The following is a 19,595-nucleotide window of genomic DNA, read 5'->3' as shown; positions in this document are numbered from 1 at the left end:
AGGCAAGCCTCACAAAGGCGCTGAGCTGTGGCACTCTCATTGTTCTACTTACAAAAGCAACTCGGAGATTCTTTCGCCAATGTGCTGCCACATGCTTGGTCTGTGTTACGCTGCTGCAGGGTCCTAAATCCTGTTTTTGTCTCTCTTCTCTTTCTTTTCAGCTCTCAGGAGGACGAAAGACCAATATCTCCTTTCTATGTGAGGTAGGCTGCTGCTGTCACGGTCTCTCTATCTCTCTCTATTGCTATCTTTCAATCTTTATCCTTTTTAGGGAAAAAAAAAACCATGAAAGCATTAATCCAGGAGAAAGGTAGGATGGAGTCAGCATGTGCCTACATGCTAGAGTCGTCCTTGCTGTTTCACGTGCACATCAGAGTGCAACAGGTTATTGCAACCTCATAGTAAATAAGCAAAGCAGTCTTTACAGGAATACAGTATGAATTAAGGAAAAAGGATGCAAACTTAACAGCTGTCCCCAATGTATAAGTCTTGCTGATCTCAAATCTAAAGGTGTTGTATTGCTATTAATAATATTATGCTTATTTTCTTTTGATCTTGAGGACAAAGCTGAATTTACCCAGACAAGTGTGAGCAAACTACACACTAACTAAAACAGGATTCAGTCTTGGCTTATCCTGTTCAGTTGGCTTGGATCATTTCTGGCTCTCTAAAGCGTTTTGTTGTTGACATTTCACTGTTTACAGTGCTGCTGCTAAAAAAAAAAAAAAAAAAAAAAACCCAGCCCACACAGGACATCACCCATTTTCGAAATGAGAAATAGGAACCTGGATATAAATTCTTAGCTGCCGACTGTATGTTCCCGCTTTTAATGCGGACTGATTGCACTTTCCCACCAAGAAAGTGCCCATCATAGTCAGAGCGAGAGCACAAAGATGGCCAGATGATGGGTTTATTGTTGATGTGATGAACCATATCTAGCTTATCAATGTGGCTCTGTAGGTGGTTTGACCAAATCCATATAGTATTAGGAACTATTTATAAATCCAATACAGCTATTCCTTCTACATCAATGGAAAAAATAAATCAGATATTTTAGAAATGCAACTTGGTGCTATGCGTAATTTAACGGTGCCACACGTTAGTGAGCTTTTGTGCCCCTTTGCAACCCCATATCTAATATGCTGGACACATCACTGGGTGCTGCTACTTAATCTCAAACTATTTCGTGTGTTTGCACAGCAGGCAAAGACCGGTCTGTAATTCTGGACCAGTGAAGGCAGGGTGAAGTGAGGGGCAGCGTCTTCTTTTTTTTTTATCGTGATGACAACTCAAATTATAGTGGATATGAAAATTCTACACCCCTCACCGTTCCCTAAAATGGCAGGTTTTTGTGATGTAAAAAAAATGAAACTGAGATAAATCAGGTCAGAACATTTTCCACCCTCAATGTGAAATTACAACGTATAAAAATGAAGTGAAAAACAATCAAACGTTTTAGGGAAGAATAGGAAAAATAAAAAGGTTAGAACAAGCTGGTTGCATAAGTGTGCACACCCCTAAACTAATACTTTGTTGAAGCACCTTTTGATTTTATTACACCACTCAGTTTTTTTGGGGTAAGAGTCTGTCTGCGTGGCACATCTTGACTTGGCAATATCTTCTTGCTCTTCCTTGCAAAAACATTCTAGAGCCGTCTCACTGTAAGGACATCTCCTGTGCACAACCCGCTTCAGGTCACTCACAGATTCTGTTTAAGCCGTTGCTTTGTTGATTTGAATGTAAGCTTTGGGTCATTTTTGTGCCAAAATTGAAATTCCTTTTCATCTTCAGCTTACTAGCAGACACCAGAAGCTTTTGCACTAAAATTGACTGGTATTTGTAGCTATTCATGAGTCCCTCCACCTTGATAAAAGCCCCAGTTCTGGCTGAAGAAAAGCAGCTCTAAAGCATACCTGTTCACAATCACCTGAGTATTAACCTGCCACATCTGTCACATCCCAATCAAGAACCCTTCATAAGCACTCAGCTTTCACTTACCTGTTGTCCGGTCTCGTCAGTCTCAGCATGAGAGTATACTTACCTGACTTCCTTCATGGTTACTCCTCACCTTCATCGTCATTCAAATCCCTCGATCCATCAGTCCACGGTTCTTCTGTGCTCTCCACGCTTCATCCTAGAAAAAAGGAAAAGATTCTTCAGTTAACTGTGATTATCCATATTGAACGGTTTGTGCCATTCACTCACCTGCTGACGGCTATCAAAAAGGATTGCTTATGCCATTTACTGACCTGCTTGATTATCGCAAATATATCGTTCGTTCTGTGAATAAAGATCCTGTTCAGGTGATCTATTGTTTCTTCCCCTGTTTGTGACAGCTACATCATCGGTATGGTGCTTATGGTGATGTGCTTTTTTTTTTGTTGCACCAAACCATAATTATAGAAAGTAGCTCCTTTAATGTTTGTCTGTATGTCTCTTGGAGGCCTCCCTGGTAAGTTTTTGTCTTGTCCTTTTGTAAATTTTGGAGGGTCGTCCTGTTCTGTTGGTGATGTCACTGTCGTGCTTCATATTCTCCACTTGATGATGGCCTTCATGGTGTTCCATGGTACATCTAATGTTTTGGAAATTCTTTTATACCCCTCTCCTGGTCTATACATTTCAAGACTAAAAGTAATAAACGCATACATTACTGTGCTTATAGAATTGTGCTTATATAATTTCTTTGATAAATTTGTCAGTTGTAAATGTTGTAAATTTTTTCTTCTTCTAAAAATCACATATTTAAAAGTAACTTAGGTGAAAATGTTACTACTGAAAAATAGGTGCAATATACAAAATTGTACAAAAAAAATGACCTTTTTTTTTTTTTTTTTTTTTTTTTTTTTTTTTTTTACTTTGACATCCATAATATACTGTGTATATATAACAAATACCATAAGCTCTGAAGTTCAGCTTCTTCTGAATGTTCTCAGATGATCTCAAAAGGCAGCGTTCTATGCAAACATCTGTTTTGGACATGATTCGATGCCTCCCTGCTTCCAGATACAACCTTATAAGACAAGCATTTATATTACATAAACAGACACAACCAAAGACAGGGGCAGAGAATAAACCAGTCCCAGAGTGTGTTTATGAGTAAAAGCTCCTGTACAGGCTTGGAGGTTAATGGAGGAAAACACTAGCAGTGAAAAAAGGAAGCCTGCTATTAGGACTCATCCCTTACATTTCACGCAACACTAACTACTCACACAGCCTCTGCGTCCTCAGAGCCAGAGACATGCTATAAACATTGCCCTATTTACACAGACCTCCGATTTGCCCTGTGAGTGTATTTATACTGGGTAGAGTTAAAAAAAAAAACAAAAAAAACATCATACTCCTGACAGTCCCCATGGAACCAGTGACCCTTGAACAACAAACATAACAAGAAAGAAGGATTTTACACGGTGGACCTCTGACTTTGAGACCATATTTTAATATCCAAAATCAAATCCTTCAGAGTCTGTACTCACACTGCTTGTCTGTATATCCGACATAAAATGATCCGTTTGAGATCAACGGACCTGCCTGATTCATCCTGCTGCCCTACCTCTGGATGGAGCTCTCATCAACTGGAGGCTACAGACTGGAGTTTGATTAGGATGGTACTGCTTGAAGTACCATAGAAATGGTTTTGAACCTCAATTCCACATGGACATTCTTGCTGTGGTTGCTGGGACTACGGTTGCTGCGTTGGTCTTAGGACTGCAATTAAGACACACCATTTTGCAATCAGGTCTCCTTTAGTGAACAGTGGACTAGTTCAACAAAACAGACTTCATGTAAAAACCATAATGAATTTTCTTTTACTTTCACACTATCCGTTGTTACCCAGATGAGGACGGGTTCCCTTCTGAGTCCGGTTCCTCTCAAGGTTTCCTCCTCATATCATCTTAGGGAGTTTTTCCTCACCACCGTCACCACCGGCTCGCTCAATAGAGATAAATTCACACACTTAAAATCTCTATCCTGTGTTTATATATTTTTGTAAAGCTGCTTTGAGACAACGTCCGTTGTTAAAAACGCTACACATATAAATATTGAATTGAATTAAATTGAATAAAATTCCAATTCTAGCAATTCTAATTCCTTACATTGAAACCGTTCCTACACTTACTACAGGCTGCCGGTCAGTCTGTGCTCTATACAGCTTTGGGAATTGTTTTCATTTAAGGAGCAAAAAATAAACAAAATATTCAGCCACGTTGTGTCTGAAATGTCAGTTACTCAAAATGAATTTCTTGTTCATAGAACTGTTGTATAAAAGCAATGTCCTACTCGCCATCATGCTGATGTACTGAATATATGATATTCATTACAATTATTACTCTTGCTTGTGTTGTATTCCTTAATTGTTCACTTATTGAACCTCCACTTATTGTTAAGTTATTGAGTTCCTAGCACAACTACAATGTACATTGTCGACCTATTAATGATCAAACGTAATCTGCGCAGCCATGAGCCTTAGAACAGATACTTATACAAAACATCAGGGCAATCCAGTTCCATTAATATGAAATGCACGTAGTACACGTGGAACTTCACTTCTATTGGTGTTTACGCCCATGGTTTATTCAGGTGTGAATCAGTCATCGTCACTTATCTGGAAATCTTATCTCATCTGATTAGTACTTCCGTGAGTTCTTTTGTCTTTTATGTATTGTTATTGGTCATATAAAATTTTACATTGTATCCAGACCTGCTGCATACTAATGATGAAGCCAGATTAAAATATTTCGCAGTGAATCGAACAGCCTTTTTCCACCAATGAGGCTGGATTCCTGAGCCGGTGTCTAATCTCAAACTCTCATTTGTGTTTCCACTTCAAAAGAGCTGGCCAGAGAAAATCGGTACAGATCCAGCATCGAAATGCAAAATGTCCTGTATTCATGTTTGTGATCTGTGTATTGTCATGTCATGACAACATCATTTGCATTCATGAAATATGTGCTAATTTTGTATAATCGCTTTGTATAATCCAGGCAGTTCCAGTCCACTTGTTCAATTCTGAGACAATATAGAGACCTATGGTTGTATTAGTGCATCCCTGGGTTTCCTTTTAATGTCATTATGTTACAATTAAACAATAAATGAACAATAAATTTTGCTCCAAAAACACCCACATTTGTGAAGTTGTCACATAAATATATATAACGGAATGATTTATGAAATGATTTGGGGGGGGGGGGGAATGTGGTCTTTGAACATATGACCCACCCAATTACAATTATATTAAATTAAGGAAGCAAAACTTTAAAATCCCATATCACTCGTGCATAATTTTGTTTAAAAATATAGTGCAGTGTTGTCTCATGTTCAGATTAACTCTTAACAGACTTAACGCTGTTTCACAGATATTTCCCATCAGCTGATGTCCGAGTTGCCTCACTATTGGGTTTTCCAGTGTAGTGCTTTTCTGCTCAACCTCTCTTTACCTCGTGTACAGTAATAGTAGTTGTATGCATCACATTTCCCCAGCTGTAGCTGTTTAGTTATTGTTTTGTTTCTGGTCTTGTTGTGGCATGGCCCAGTGCTGACAGGTGGATTTGTGTAATCATGTCTAATTGGTAACTACACTGTCAAACTGGATTACCAGGTCCATTAGGCTAGATCTTTTTCCATTTGTTTACATATTAAGAGGAACTCAACACATTTGCTCATAATGTCCAAAGATTCTTGTTTTGAGTTCAGCAGATTTTGACTATTTAAAGTGAGTACTTTTAAATGCTCTTATTCTTACAAGTCTGGATCAGTGATAGTTAAAAACAAACAGACAATCAAGCAACAACAAAAAAATAAATAAATAAATAAATAAACTATGTGAAAACTATATGAGAAAGCAAAAATAAATCTATATGTTCATCACAGCACCTGTGATACGTAATCACACACAGCCAGTACAAAGAGCCAATTGCCAATCAGACTATTCAGATGAAATTTTCACCAGACATCAGTATTAACTCAGGAAATCCACATGTATAAAGAAATCCAAACATTTACATCCATAAATAAAGTTATGTGTAATAAACTGGAATGACACGGGGGGAAAAGTATTGAACACGCTAACTGAAATTTATTTAATACTTAGTGGAGAAGCCTTTGTTTGTAATGACAGCTTCAAGACACTTCTTGCATGAAGAAATTAATGGGCCGCAGTACTCAGGTGTGATTTTGGCCCGTTTTTCTAAACATATTGTCTTTCAATCTTGTTCAGTTGGATTCAAGTCAGGTGATTGACTGTGTAATTCCACTTTATTACACATAACTTCATTTATGGATGTAAATGATTGGATTTCTTTATATGTGAGGATTTCCTGAGTTAATACTGATGTCTGGTGAAAATTTCATGTGAATAGCCTCATTGGAGATATATTTACTGAAAACAATGTTGATGCGCTCAATACTTAATTCCCCCACCGTATTGCCCTATTAGTTGTGGAGGAATGCACTTTAGCAGGTTGCACTGAAGCGACTGCGTAAGTTATAGACACAATTTTGTTTTCTCAAATTTTAACAACCATTTCAAATCGATGTCAGTCCATTTCTGGTCTTGTGTGACTGAAAATAACTAAGATGAACTGTCGCCAAAAAGGCAGCAGAGTGGACAGACTTTACTAGAAGGACTTTATCTAAATTTGTCTATAGCAGTTGCATGTTAAAATGCCAATAAAACTTCATTTGACGCGTCTCTGGGCTGAATTCGGTCACCTTTCGGATGTAAAAACTTCTGAGTCTCAAGGTTTTTGATGGCAAAAAGAAATGAGACTTTTATTACAATAGTAACAAGAACCAAATCGGTTTGCAAAGCGACTCCCCGACCCCATCTTGACACATTATTTATTACCCCTCCAAAATGAAGACACTCAACATTGGTGCATCTTCTCTATAACAGGTGACCTTATCGGTACGTGCATATCCTGTATCTTTATAACTTCTGCAATTTAAACGACATCCCACTCATAAAGCTTGGCAATAATAGTGGATACATGCCAAAGAATAACAAATTCCAAGCTAAAATTCCAAGCTCAAAAAGATATTAATTAGGAGTGAGAAATGTGTGCTCAGTGATTTCCCTCAAGCTGGAGTTAGACCAGTTTGTCCCAGTTTCACCTACATGAATATTCCCTTATTATTTTCTGATCAATAAAATATTCCATATACTATTACAACATAATTATGTTTAAATGCTGATTTAGCATTAAGTCACTCTCTCTTCATGACTGAAATACATTTCAAAGTCATTATTGGGCCTGTGATGGATTAAAACATTTCTTATCACTCTGATTATTTTAACTTCTGATTGGACCTGATGGATTACATAATAATCAGATTTAAATCATAGTCTGATCAAAGAAATTCTTCTATACTTCTTCACAGGGTAGTCAGCACACTGAACAGGGACATATTGTATTAGTATTTAGAATAATACTAATAGTATTTAGAATAATAGGCTATGTGCTTTGGGCCTTAACCATCTAGAATTACTTTTCCAACAGTGTCTATTTTCAGCAGTGTTTAGTAACATTCACACTGAGTACAATGGACAAATGTAACGTTTTGTTTAGTTTGGTCGGCTACGGTATATTTCTTCACATTAAACCAAATGGTGAGTTCAAAGTAAATCGGACCTTGAAGCTCCACCGACATCACTGTTATTTTTAGAAGTTTCTGTCAACCCTGGCGTCAACTTGAGAGTCCTTGTATTTTCACAGGTTCAGATTTGTATCCATACCAAGCAGTACTACACTGCCCAGTGACAAAGCACTACAAGTGTTCTACATATCAAATGGCAGCGATGATACAGCCATTTAGTCCCGCTGACTGGAAGGGAAGGAAGACATTCCTCTGTCTAGCAGACATCGTTTAGCTCATGTATACAAATGGGGTGGCTGACTCTCTGCTTCCAGTGGACTCAGATACCTTATGACTGATGTAGCTGGCTGCATGTGTCTCAGTAGACGCGAATGTTAGTAGCACGCTCATGCTTCCCAAATTGGTAGATGTCATACAATTTGCTATTGGAGAAAGGTAAAGGGGGAAAAAATGATTTGGTGTAATGTAATTCTGCTATCATTAGCATTACTGATACTACACCACTCTAACAAGCTGTTTTAGTGGATTACCACATGCATCAGTGATGTCAGACTCATCAAATACATCTGATGAGTTGCATAAGACGTATTAAATAAGGTAGACACCAAGACTGGAGCCTGACACCACCACTCTAATCCTAAAGACTACATATCATATGCCTTTCCCAAGGGTGACTGAGTGAGTTCTGTTTTAGCCTGAGACCAACAGGCCAACAGCACTGTAGCATTACATCAGCCAAACGCTCGCTGTGCTGCTTCGGTTTGTGAAATGTCCCTGAGTGTGTTTAGTTTGCAGGTGGTTTGTTTATCTCGCTTGCTGGCTCAGCAGAAGCCTTATCATGTTTTCCTTTATTAACCAATCACACACAAGCTATATTTGATAAGTGCTGAGCTATTCCATGCTGTGCCCTGTTTCACTATTTAGGCTTGGACCATTTACAATAGGTTAATGAGCTATTTATTTACTTAAATTGAGTTGATAATTCATTACCTATGAGAATTAAATTAGGAGTACTGTATAGTTGTTTAAGAAAAAAGAATGCCTCTCAGTAACATTAAAACATGTTTGGTCCATCAAAGGTATATTTTAATATTTTCACATTTATGTTGTCATTTCATTTGAAAAAAAAAAAAAATAGTGATTCGATTACCTCGTATCATAGTGCTTTGGAATTCTTGAATCTGATTGGTCAGAAGGTGTTAATTAATTTTCTGTAACAGCAAGTTTTATATTAATGTGCTTGTTCTAATATGCTATTGCTGCTATAGTAACAACTCATTCAGAGGGACTTGTACTGCAGACACTCCACATAATCTAAGGTGATATGTTGATAAGTCTTTTTGTAGAAGGAGATGTTTATTTAAGATTTATGGAAGGAGTCTCCAGCGTCAACACTTTGTATGAGCAGCCAGTTTTCCTCCATGGGAAAGTCGTCAGGACAAAGGACTGTACTCTTTTTGGTGTCTCTGTAATATGAAATATAAGTGTTTATAGCCGTTATACTGTAAGTGATAACAGGAGCTAACTTGTCTTGTGGGCCTTTCACAACATTAAATGTACCTATATATGGTTAAAAGTGTTGTTGAAATGTCTATTTGTTGTAGTATAAGAGGAATAAAACACACACACACACACACACACACACATATGTATGTGTGTATATGTAGTAATATGTATGTGTGTACATGTATGTATGTATGTATATATTTTTTTTAATTCCCCAAGCTCTCTCACATAGAATATTAGTTGTCTTTATCACAGCAAAATCCCCAGTGTTTATTTAACACCCAGAGGGTTGAGTTTGCACTCTTCAGTGTTTATACAAGTCCACTGGACACAAATGTACACTCTGGGTGTTAATTCAACACTAGGGATTTTACTGTGATTAATCCACTGTTGACTCACTCACACTGATCACACTTTCTTCCGTATCCTTATATATCCTTACCTGAACGCAATGTGCAAGTAGAAGTAGTTGTAATCTCAGTACATTTCCCAGTGCTCTATTCATAGCTCTTTGGTTTAGACATGAGTGAACAGACGTTGTGTCTACAGACTACAGTATCATAGCAGGGGTTCAGAGACCTTGACCACAACAGCCTTCACTGATATCTGCAGACACACACTTAGATTATCAAAGCAGGTCTGACTTTTGTGAGTGGTCACTGGACCCCTAGTTAGAGGGCATGGTCATTCATTTAAACATTTGTTGCTTCCTTGTTTACTTTGTCTGATACCAGACAAATCTTACCTCATGAGTAGTCCTCACCTTGGTTTGATAGAACCAAGTTTCCAATAAATGGGGCGATTCTGCAAAGTGACATAAGGCTGAAGTGATCTGTCAGGGTTTATTTTTTTATGATGCAACATCACCATTTGGGATAAAGGAGTCATTTCTGGAAACATGTTGAAGTATCTATAAAGGGTGACTGGTTAACTGGCATCTCCTTGAGCATAATTATTGTAACTATCGTCATAGTTTAAATTTAGACCAGACAAAACAGAAGATAATCACTCATCACTGTGGACTTGAGTACAGTGTGAGCTGCTGCATCCCCGGTGTACAAGCTGTTCAGAAAAACAAAATGCTTTATGTATTTACAAGGTAAATACCTCGTTTCACGAAATCATTTCTCATAACGCCTCATGAAGGATGTGCACTTTTTAAAAAGGCCATATAATTAAGATGAATGACAAACATGGTAATAAGGCAAAAGTCTGTCGACTCACCCTGTGCTTTGGCATATTCAAAATATAAAATGTTTATATACACCCACTTTTGGCAATTAAATAAATAAAAATACATTTTGACTAGTGTTCCATAAAATCCCTAACATTTCATATTTAAGGACTTCATCAACCACTTGTTTGGTGAAGCATTTACTATAACACTGGGCCACTGTAAGCTGAGATTGGTCTTTTCTCGTTTTGTTTCAGCAGAAAAACAAATATGTGTCGTGGTGCTAAAAGTGCCGAATTTGAGTGATCCAGATCTGACTTTTCTAGTTACAGCTACATTTTTCCCAATAAAATAAAATAAAATAAAAAGTCACATTTCTCAGTTAACTCAGACATATGTCTTAGATTTTCTAATTTTACAGTATTTAACTTGACCCCATTTCAACCAAATCCATCCATCCATTTTCTACACCGCTTATTCTATACAGGGTCACAGGGAGCCTGGAGTCTATAACAGGGAACTCGGGGGACACTCCATCACAGAGCCCAATCACACACACGTTACAGACACTTTGGAAATGCCAATCAGCCTACAACTCATATCTTTGGACTGTGGGAGGAAACCCCCGAAGCACAGGGCGGGCACGCAAACTCTGCGCAAACACAGTGTGGAGGCAGGATTCGAACCCCCAACCCTGGAGGTGCGAGACAAACATGCTAACCGACCTTGCTCCTACCACCATGCTCCCCATGCTCCCTCATTTCTGTGTTACAGCCGTGTTAACACCGGTGTTATCACTTTTGTCTACTAAGAGTAATTTTGGAGGGAATGTAGTGGTAAAATTAGCTAGCTTTTGAAATCTTTTACAATCATGCAACAAGTGACATTAACAAAAAAACAAAAACAAACAAACAAACAAAAGGCACAAGGCAATTTTATGTATTTATATACACCTATGTGAGTGTGCCCTGTGATGGACTGGCACACTGTCCAGGGTGTACCCCGCCTTGTGCCCGATGCTCCCTGGGATAGGCTCCAGGTTCCCCTGTGACCCTGAAAAGGATAAGCGGTATAGAAGATGGATGGATGGATGGATATACACCTACATGAACATTCACTTATTATTTTATGATTAATAAAATATTCCATGTACTATTACAATATAATCATGTTTTAATGCTGATTTAACATTAAGTCACTCTCTCTTCATGATTGAAAATTATACACACTTGATAAAATTAATATATAAATAAATAAAATAGTTACCCATGGGATTGAACCCAATGTAAAGATACCTATTGCCTTTCTTTCTTTCTTTCTTTCTTTTGTTCTTTCTCTTTCTGTATTTCTTTCATTCTTTCTCAACTACATACATTCAGAAAAATGGCCTGCAGTCAAGAAATGATTGACTATTTAGTTTTACAAAATACACCTTTAAGTAAAATAACTATGTTGACTATTTTCACATTTATAGTCCCTGGCAATACTGTATATCTGTGTTAATATTCATATTTCTTTCTTTTCATTATTTCTTTTGTATGTACTTTTACTTACCTACTCATGCTTACATCATCAATTATTCATGTACGAATGTATTTAAGAAATTACACTGTGATTGCTTCTATAAGCATCAGAACTACTCGTCATTTCCACATTTATATTCACTGAAACAGAAAGGAAATTCCTTGAACGCACATTAATGTAATAAAATCAGGCCTTGATTGTGACACTGAGCTCACCAGGTTTCCCCAGCGCTTTGTAGAATATTCCCGTATAAATCGGTTATCTATTTTTCACCTCTCTTGTTTGTAGTCAGTGTCGTCTTTGCGAGCTGCCAGGAGCCATTAAGTATTCAGTAGTATGTCTTAAACCAGGGAGCAAATAACCCCAACTTTGTTCTTCATTTTTTTTTCCTGTTGGTTCAGACTATCCACTACTATTGGAAGTGAGTTATTTTATCTTCTTTCTCATTGGACATTGGAAGTGGATCTCAAGTGGATTGTTTATTCCAGAAATTTTAATTGCATTCAGTCTGAATGTTGCCTAAAACTACCAGAGCAGACTGCAGTCCAGTGATATGTTCAGGTTATTAAGTTATATTGCTGCCCTAGGAATATAATATAATATCCTTTCCTATCAAAGTGTCTTTTACAGAATTTTAAAGCCTGAACTCTCCCAGTGAATTCCAGGTGTATTTTCCTTATAAGAGATATGTCCGACTCGTTCAGAAAGCTTCTGCACTACATTGTGCACTCTCTCCTTGCTTTTGGATTGAGAGCAAAACAAGCCTGTCTATGAAATTTGGTCATCAGGATAAAAAAGCAGAGCTGCTGGGATGATCCCTGATCACATTTGGCTGGTTTAACTGGGCTGGCATGTTTATTATTGGCCACGTCTTGGCGAAGTCTTGTAATCTCTGTCATCTGGTGTAATCAGTTGTTTCTCTTCCATAAATCATTTGCCACAAAGCACTTCTGGTCAGGGCAAACTGACGTGTTTATGGACAACCACAGACAGCGTCATTAGCCTCTTCGCCTTAATCCCAGTCATTTTGAATTCCACAAAGATGTCCGTATATGTAATTATTGCTCTTCTAATTACGCTTCCTTCAGCACAGAACGACAGGTTTGACGGCAAAACACCTGTGTTTTGAATGTATAGGTTTCATTTGGGTCCGTGTGGATTTCTAAAGACACTCATAAAAGGTTCTTTAAAAATGTACGTGAAATTAAAGCCAGGTCAGCACCACCAGGTCCTCTCTAATATACCGTTAAGGCAAATAGTGTAGCTGCCTTAGGAAGGCAAAAATGTGTATCATAAAAAATCAACTTTGGCATTCAACATCCAACATGATGATGATTCAACTTGTTTATGAACATTGCGTCTGCTCGTTTAGACAGTGGTTGAGTCAATCCTCTAAAAGAGACGGCAGCGTGTTCCATGTGGCGAATCCCCGAACGGACCTACGTCCCAGGAAGAGTCATTCGGTTCACTTGGACGAGTGACAGTTCAAGTATCAAACCCTACACACTGCTCTGTGTGTGAAAGATAGTGGAGGAATGGTACCTGGTGCAAGCTATACATTTGGGCCCTATGCATGTTGTCTTTCCAAATACAACATTTGCACATGCATACTGTCACAGTACTAATAATTTCAGTAGCCTGGTAATCCTTTTATGGCCAGTAATAGGGCTGAACAATTGATTATATAATGTAGATATGGTGTTAAATTGTATCATAGAAATGTAGTGAATCGTTATGTGATATTTTTATAATACCGCCCACCCCTAACACTGTCTATACCCGCTAGTACTATTCCTGAAAAAGGAATGAGTGACATTTTAAGCAATAGTGGCATTTAAATATGCCACAACAAGATGATTCAATATATCATAAACCGTAGCTGTTAGCTAAATAATCAGGTGTATTGAAAGTATCAAGGCATTAACCTTTGTTAACCTAATTATGATAGTTTACAAATTTAATCTGGCTTCTGTTTTGGACCCCGCTTTTATGTTTATAATTCATTCGGATACTTTTAGAAACAGATAAAGTGATACCATGAGAACAAGCTTGACAATTTGGGCAGTAGTAGCTCAGTGGTTAAGGTGTTGGTCTACTGCTCAGAAGGTCTGGAGTTCAAACCCCAGCGCTGCCAAGCTGCTGTTGTTGGGCCCTTGAGCAAAGCCCTTAACCCTCAATTGCTCAGATGTATTAATGAGATAAATGTAAGTCACTCTGGATAAGGGTGTCTGCTAAATACTATGAATGAATGACCTTCTACCTGATCAAATTAGACATATCCTACTCTGGATATAATACCTTTTCCCCCCAGACATCTCAGATCTCTACAAACTGGGGAAAAAAAAGATGGCTTACCTTTATAGCACAAAATAGCGCAGTATTTCACAAGGAAGAACTTTCAGTTGAATATAAAGTTATAATGCATGAAGTCAAATAGAAAAGTGAATTGTAACCATGACGTACATTTATTTGGGTTCCAGTGTTTATGTCTAAAAGTCATAAGGAATGAGCTAGAGTTGGTAAATGGAGTATCTATTGGATAACTGTAGGATAGTGTCATTATTCACACTTTTACAGTTCGGAGAAAGCAATAAGCCATACAGTGGTGTCCCACCTCTGTCGTGAGCTGCAGAGTGATAATATTTATTCGGCTTTTAGTGTCTACTTCTGAAACTTGAAAGAAATGAGTTAGAGTGGTTCAATGGACAATTTTAACAGTTGGGTAGTTCAGAGTAAGAAAATTGCCACTGGTGTCCCTGTGCAAGTGCACCAGCTGGACCGTGGTAAACACACACCTGCTTTACATCATCATATAACTTCTTGGCTTATATCTGAATAGGGAATTGCATAGTTCTTGCTTGATTGCGTTGTGAGTTGCATTTGATTTACAGAAGCTTGATTAATAAAGCACTTGTTTCATTGTCTAATACATGCTGTGTTGTCTCCTCTCTAATCCAGCTCCCAGCTCTCTTCTGGTCATTACAGGCCTGACTTAGCACAGTAAGTGGTCATACACTGATTTAGCATTAATGGCAGATTCCCTTGATAATACGTTCGCCCTCAATCCATCATTGTTGTAAGTGACTCATTGTAATAAACATCTGCGTAGAGGAAATGAGCTTCATACTCGTGCTATGATGAGAGATGGCGATGTCTTCACCCCAGTCTGTCCATCTCCTTGTGCAGTTATCTGGAGAAGACGATCCGCTCAGCGGTGGAGCAGCACCTCTTTGATGCTCACATGCAGCCAGATCAGAGTTTACAGCAGTGCTCCGAGGCAGCAGGTCAACCTTCGTTTCCCGCAACCACAACCACGGCTCGTCAGAAAAGGCGACATCAAAAAGAGCAGGAGGAGAACCGAGAGAGGGGCAGGTAAGAGACCTAGGAGCATAGCCATACACTTTATAATGTCAGGGGCCAGGTTAGACCCAATAACCTTACTGCGGTGGCAATCTAAAGTGGGGCAAAATACTAATCCACATTCATAGGAAATGACAATGTGGCTCCTACATCTGGCACACACCTAAGCAGCATTTGTTTCTCCTCTACAGTATAGCTGACATAACATTATGCTAGTGTTACGAATTCAATATCATTAACTAGCAGTAGGGGCACACGGTGGCTTAGTGGTTAGCACGTTCGCTTCACACCTCCAGGGTCCGGGGTTTGAGTCCTGCTGGGGCCATCTGTGTGCGGAGTATGCATGTTCTCGCTGTGCTGCGGGGGTTCCCCCCCAGTCCAAAGACATGCATGGTAGGCTGATTGGTGTGTCTAAAGTGTCTGTAGTGTGTGAATGTGTGTGATTGTGTGCCTTGCGATAGATTGGCACCCTGTGCAGGGTGTACCCTGATGTTGTGCCTGATGCTCCCTGGGATAGGCTCCAGCTTCCCTGTGACCCTGAAAAGGAGTAAGCAGTAGATGGATGGATAACTAGCAGTAGCGAATAATGTACTGAAGAAATCCAATGTTAATTCCTTCAAATGATGAATATGGTTACAACCAGGTTTCACAAGTGATTGCTCACCAGTTTGTTCATTTCAAATTTCCTAGAGATGTTGTAGTGGATGTTCTGTTATTATTTAAACTAGTGAGGTTTACCAAGTCAGTCAGTTTCACATCACATGACTTTGGTGAACACACACATTGACAACAACAAGAACAACGTCATCTTGTTGGGGTGGTCAGGTCTGATTTGGCAGCTGCTTTATGATATAATATACTATATCATAGTATATATATTATATGATATAAACAAACACACATGAAAAGTAATATATATATATATATATATATATATATATATATATATATATATCTGGCTTCTATGGTTAAAGTTAATTTTGAGTATAATGACACAATTATTCTTTCCACACATCTATTAAACATTTCCCATCATTTCAAACATAACAATAACAGCGTAATTAACAGTATAGTTTAGTCTACTTTTTTAACCTGCAGAATTTCTTCACCCAAATCTCGGCACACTTAATTCTTGTTTAAAAAAACCTACCTTTTCTTTTGTCTAGCTGTAAGAGGTGTGGTGTATGTTGATGCAGTGGCATGCATTGTCTGTATTGTTCATTTATTTAATATTTTACTGGATGTAATTTTGTATTTGATCTATCTTTTTAGTATTATTATTATTATTATTATCATCAATTCCTTTCATCATTTTATTAATCTTGAGTGATTTTATTTAAGCTTTTGTACAACACTTTGGTCAATAATTGTTGTTTTAAAATGTTCTTAACAAATACTGATATTTTATGGTCTTAGGGAGTTTTTCCTTGCCATCATCGCCTCTGGCTTGCTCATTAGGGATAAACACATACAATTTAAAATCTATATCCTGAATTGATATGTTTCTGTAAAGCTGCTTTGGGACAATGTCCGTTGTTAAAAGCACTATGCAACTAAAACTGAATGAATGAATGAATGAATTGACTATGATTATTCACATTGCCTAAGGAAAATCACATGGAGTCTGAGGAAATCAAGGACTGAGTTGTATTCAAAGTTCCATCTCGTAGTGACTGGACTTCACACATGAAGTGAATACACTACAGCACATTTGTCTCACTATTACAGACAGTTATGTGATGGTGTTACCTACAGCTTGAAGCTGAAACTTCAGTGAAAACAAATCAGACTCGGTAAAGAATAGCTTGAGAATCCATTGGTGTGTTTTTTTTTCTTCTCAGATTTACAGTGTTTAGTTCATTTGAATCAAACCCTGGCACGAACATAGTAAACACAATCGAGTCTGGACCAAAGAGATGTGATTTTGGTCTGCTTCCAAGTGAACTCTAGTGCATGGAGAAAGCGTTTCCTCTCTGAATTGACCCGAGTGCAGGAAGTAAATCAAACCTGACACATATTTTGGGTTGCAGCATTGTTTCTAGAGGTGTTGAGCTGCATCAGGGAGGGCAGGGGGCCAGTGGTGGCTTAGCAGTTAAGGCTCTGGGTTTCTGATCAGAAGGTCAGAGGTTCAAGCCCCAGTGATGCCAAGCTGCCAATGTTCAGCCCTTGATCGAGGCCCTTAACTCTCTCTGCTCCAGGGGTGCCATGTCATGGCTGACCCTGTGCCTTGACCCCAAATTCCTGACATGCTGGGGTATGTGAAGAAAAGAATTTTCACTGTGCTGTGACCATTAAAGACTCATTTATTATTATCATCTGACTAAAACCTATAAAGCAGGACATTCTGACCAGAAAATGACAAAGACAATGTCACATCAACTCAGAATTCCTACTCATAAACCGGTGGCGTTAAATCAAAATGACAGTAAACAAAGTTGACCCTAGGTTATGCTGTATATAATTGCTTAAGATGAATCAACACACAGACACATTCACTTGTTAAATCTATAACACTGACTGTACAGTTTGCTGATTTGAGGAGGTAAATATACATCACTCAGCACAATTAGCTGGTGGACAAACATGGTTTGTTCCACTTTGCAGCTCAAACGCATGTAGGTCAGGAATGACGTAATTCTGCGTTCTGACTTGCAGCATTAAACTAAACCACGATGCACAAACTAAGCCACAGGACAGAGCTGTAGCACCGCCATGAGTTCTGGATATTTGAACCGATGAAGAAAAAGAGAAAAACATTGTATGTGACAAAAAACACAACATGTTTTAAATTATTTATCCCTTTTAAACTAGCCTCTGTTCCTGGTGCTTGGGTGATTTTTGTGATTTCTACGTGGGTTTTTTCCGTCGCCGTATTCCTGTATACAGATTAATAAAGGAGTTTTACGAGGACATTTTCAGCCCTACATGTCCCTCAGCCAATATATACATATATATATATATATATATATATATATATATATATATATATATATATATATATATATATAGTGTGCTTTTTGCTTCCTGTAATTATGTGCAGTGTCGCTCTAATTCAGACTCAGCAATAGGTGTGAACGTGCACGTAAATAAAACCTATGTTTGCTTGTACAGAGAATGTTGTTTCTGCCTTTAGATATGCTAATTGTCTTTTTACTCACATAATAGTCTCATTATGTGGATTTGGGGGGGTGATTTTGGAGTCTGGTCTCAGTCCAGGGAAACATGTTGAAATACTTGTTTGTGGGAATAACACTTGCTACAGGATAAGTGGATAGAGATTAGATTAAAAATAAATAAATAAATAGAATAGCCCTGGTCCTCTGAGGTTGTTTGGCTTGGAGAAGGGACTTTGCTCTCCCGCTGTCTCTCTGGATTCACAGCATTGCTCCAGTCGATAAAGGGACTCTGCCAGGAATAGACTGTAAACTCAAGGTCAGAGACAAAACTGTTCTGCTCAGTCATGCCGACTTATCTAGACATAAGAGAAGATGCAGACAAATATGCTATGTCTTATAAGTTACATTAGGGTGACTTGCTTGCCATAGTATGAGAGGAGAAAGTTCAGTCGAATGTGCTTACTGTATATTTTCTGCGCTTTTCTGAAAGCAGGTTGTGTTTCTTTCTCAGGAATGGCATTGATAAAGAGAACATCCCGTCTCGTGGGCTGAGCAGCAGCGCTAGCGTTAGCATCAGCACCACCGAGGAGAGTGAGAGGAGGCTGGCGTCTGCTGCTGATGAGGACTCCAGGTCCAGGAAACCCAAACAGAGCCCTACCTTCTCCGAGCTGTCTCATAACAAAGGCTCACTCAGTGTGAGTACTGCTCTCCGTCACTCCTCCTGCACACTCCGTCTTTCCTCCGTTCTCATTCTTAGTTCAAACCGTGTTTTTGAATAGTCCCCGAGCAAATCCTTTTTCTCAGAAACCATCTCTCCATTCCACAGAAAGGCAGGGACTCAAGCCCGGTAATTGATGGCAGTATAGCAAGAGAGATCACGGGTAGAGATGTGGTATGTTCCAGAAAACGATGGGGGGAAGAAAAAAACAAAACAGACAGGCTAATAAGCCCTAATTGTACCAGAAGCAGGGCAGGCTTTCCTGTGGAACGTTCGAGCGAAATTGCAGACAGCCTAATAAGGCTTCAATTACCACAAGCTTTTATGTGAAGCAAGGGACTGCTGAAGCAAAGAGGTCTTGTTGACATGTTTATAGGCTGGTATGTTCAGATCCCTGTACTGATCAGCCATTACATGCATCAGCTGCCATTAGAGACGCCCCGAAGGGAAAACTATAGCAGAGAATCACCACAACTGCTTTGGTCTGTTTTATGATTTATACCACATCACTGTTGAATTCTCGAATTTGATTGGTTAGAAACTGTTGATTCATTTTCTGTCACGGCTTGATAGTAATGTGCTCGTTCTAATATGTTATCGTTTC

General features: G+C 38.6%; 1 protein-coding gene across 3 annotated transcripts in view; it reads left to right on the top strand.

Annotated features, from left to right (window-relative positions):
• The window catches only part of fam13a (family with sequence similarity 13 member A), an 87,972-nt gene that overhangs the window by 34,852 nt on the left and 33,525 nt on the right, over positions 1-19,595 (top strand). For all 3 annotated transcript variants that reach the window (XM_053622003.1, XM_053622002.1, XM_053622005.1), the window contains exons 9-12: positions 162-203; positions 14,756-14,797; positions 14,984-15,169; positions 18,785-18,968. In XM_053622003.1, coding sequence (XP_053477978.1) covers positions 162-203; positions 14,756-14,797; positions 14,984-15,169; positions 18,785-18,968 — 454 coding nt within the window. The remainder of the gene's footprint in view (positions 1-161; positions 204-14,755; positions 14,798-14,983; positions 15,170-18,784; positions 18,969-19,595) is intronic.

Source organism: Ictalurus furcatus, chromosome 3, assembly GCF_023375685.1.
Source record: "Ictalurus furcatus strain D&B chromosome 3, Billie_1.0, whole genome shotgun sequence".
Classification (NCBI taxonomy): Eukaryota; Metazoa; Chordata; class Actinopteri; order Siluriformes; family Ictaluridae; genus Ictalurus; species Ictalurus furcatus.
This window is presented reverse-complemented; position numbering and strand designations above follow the sequence as displayed.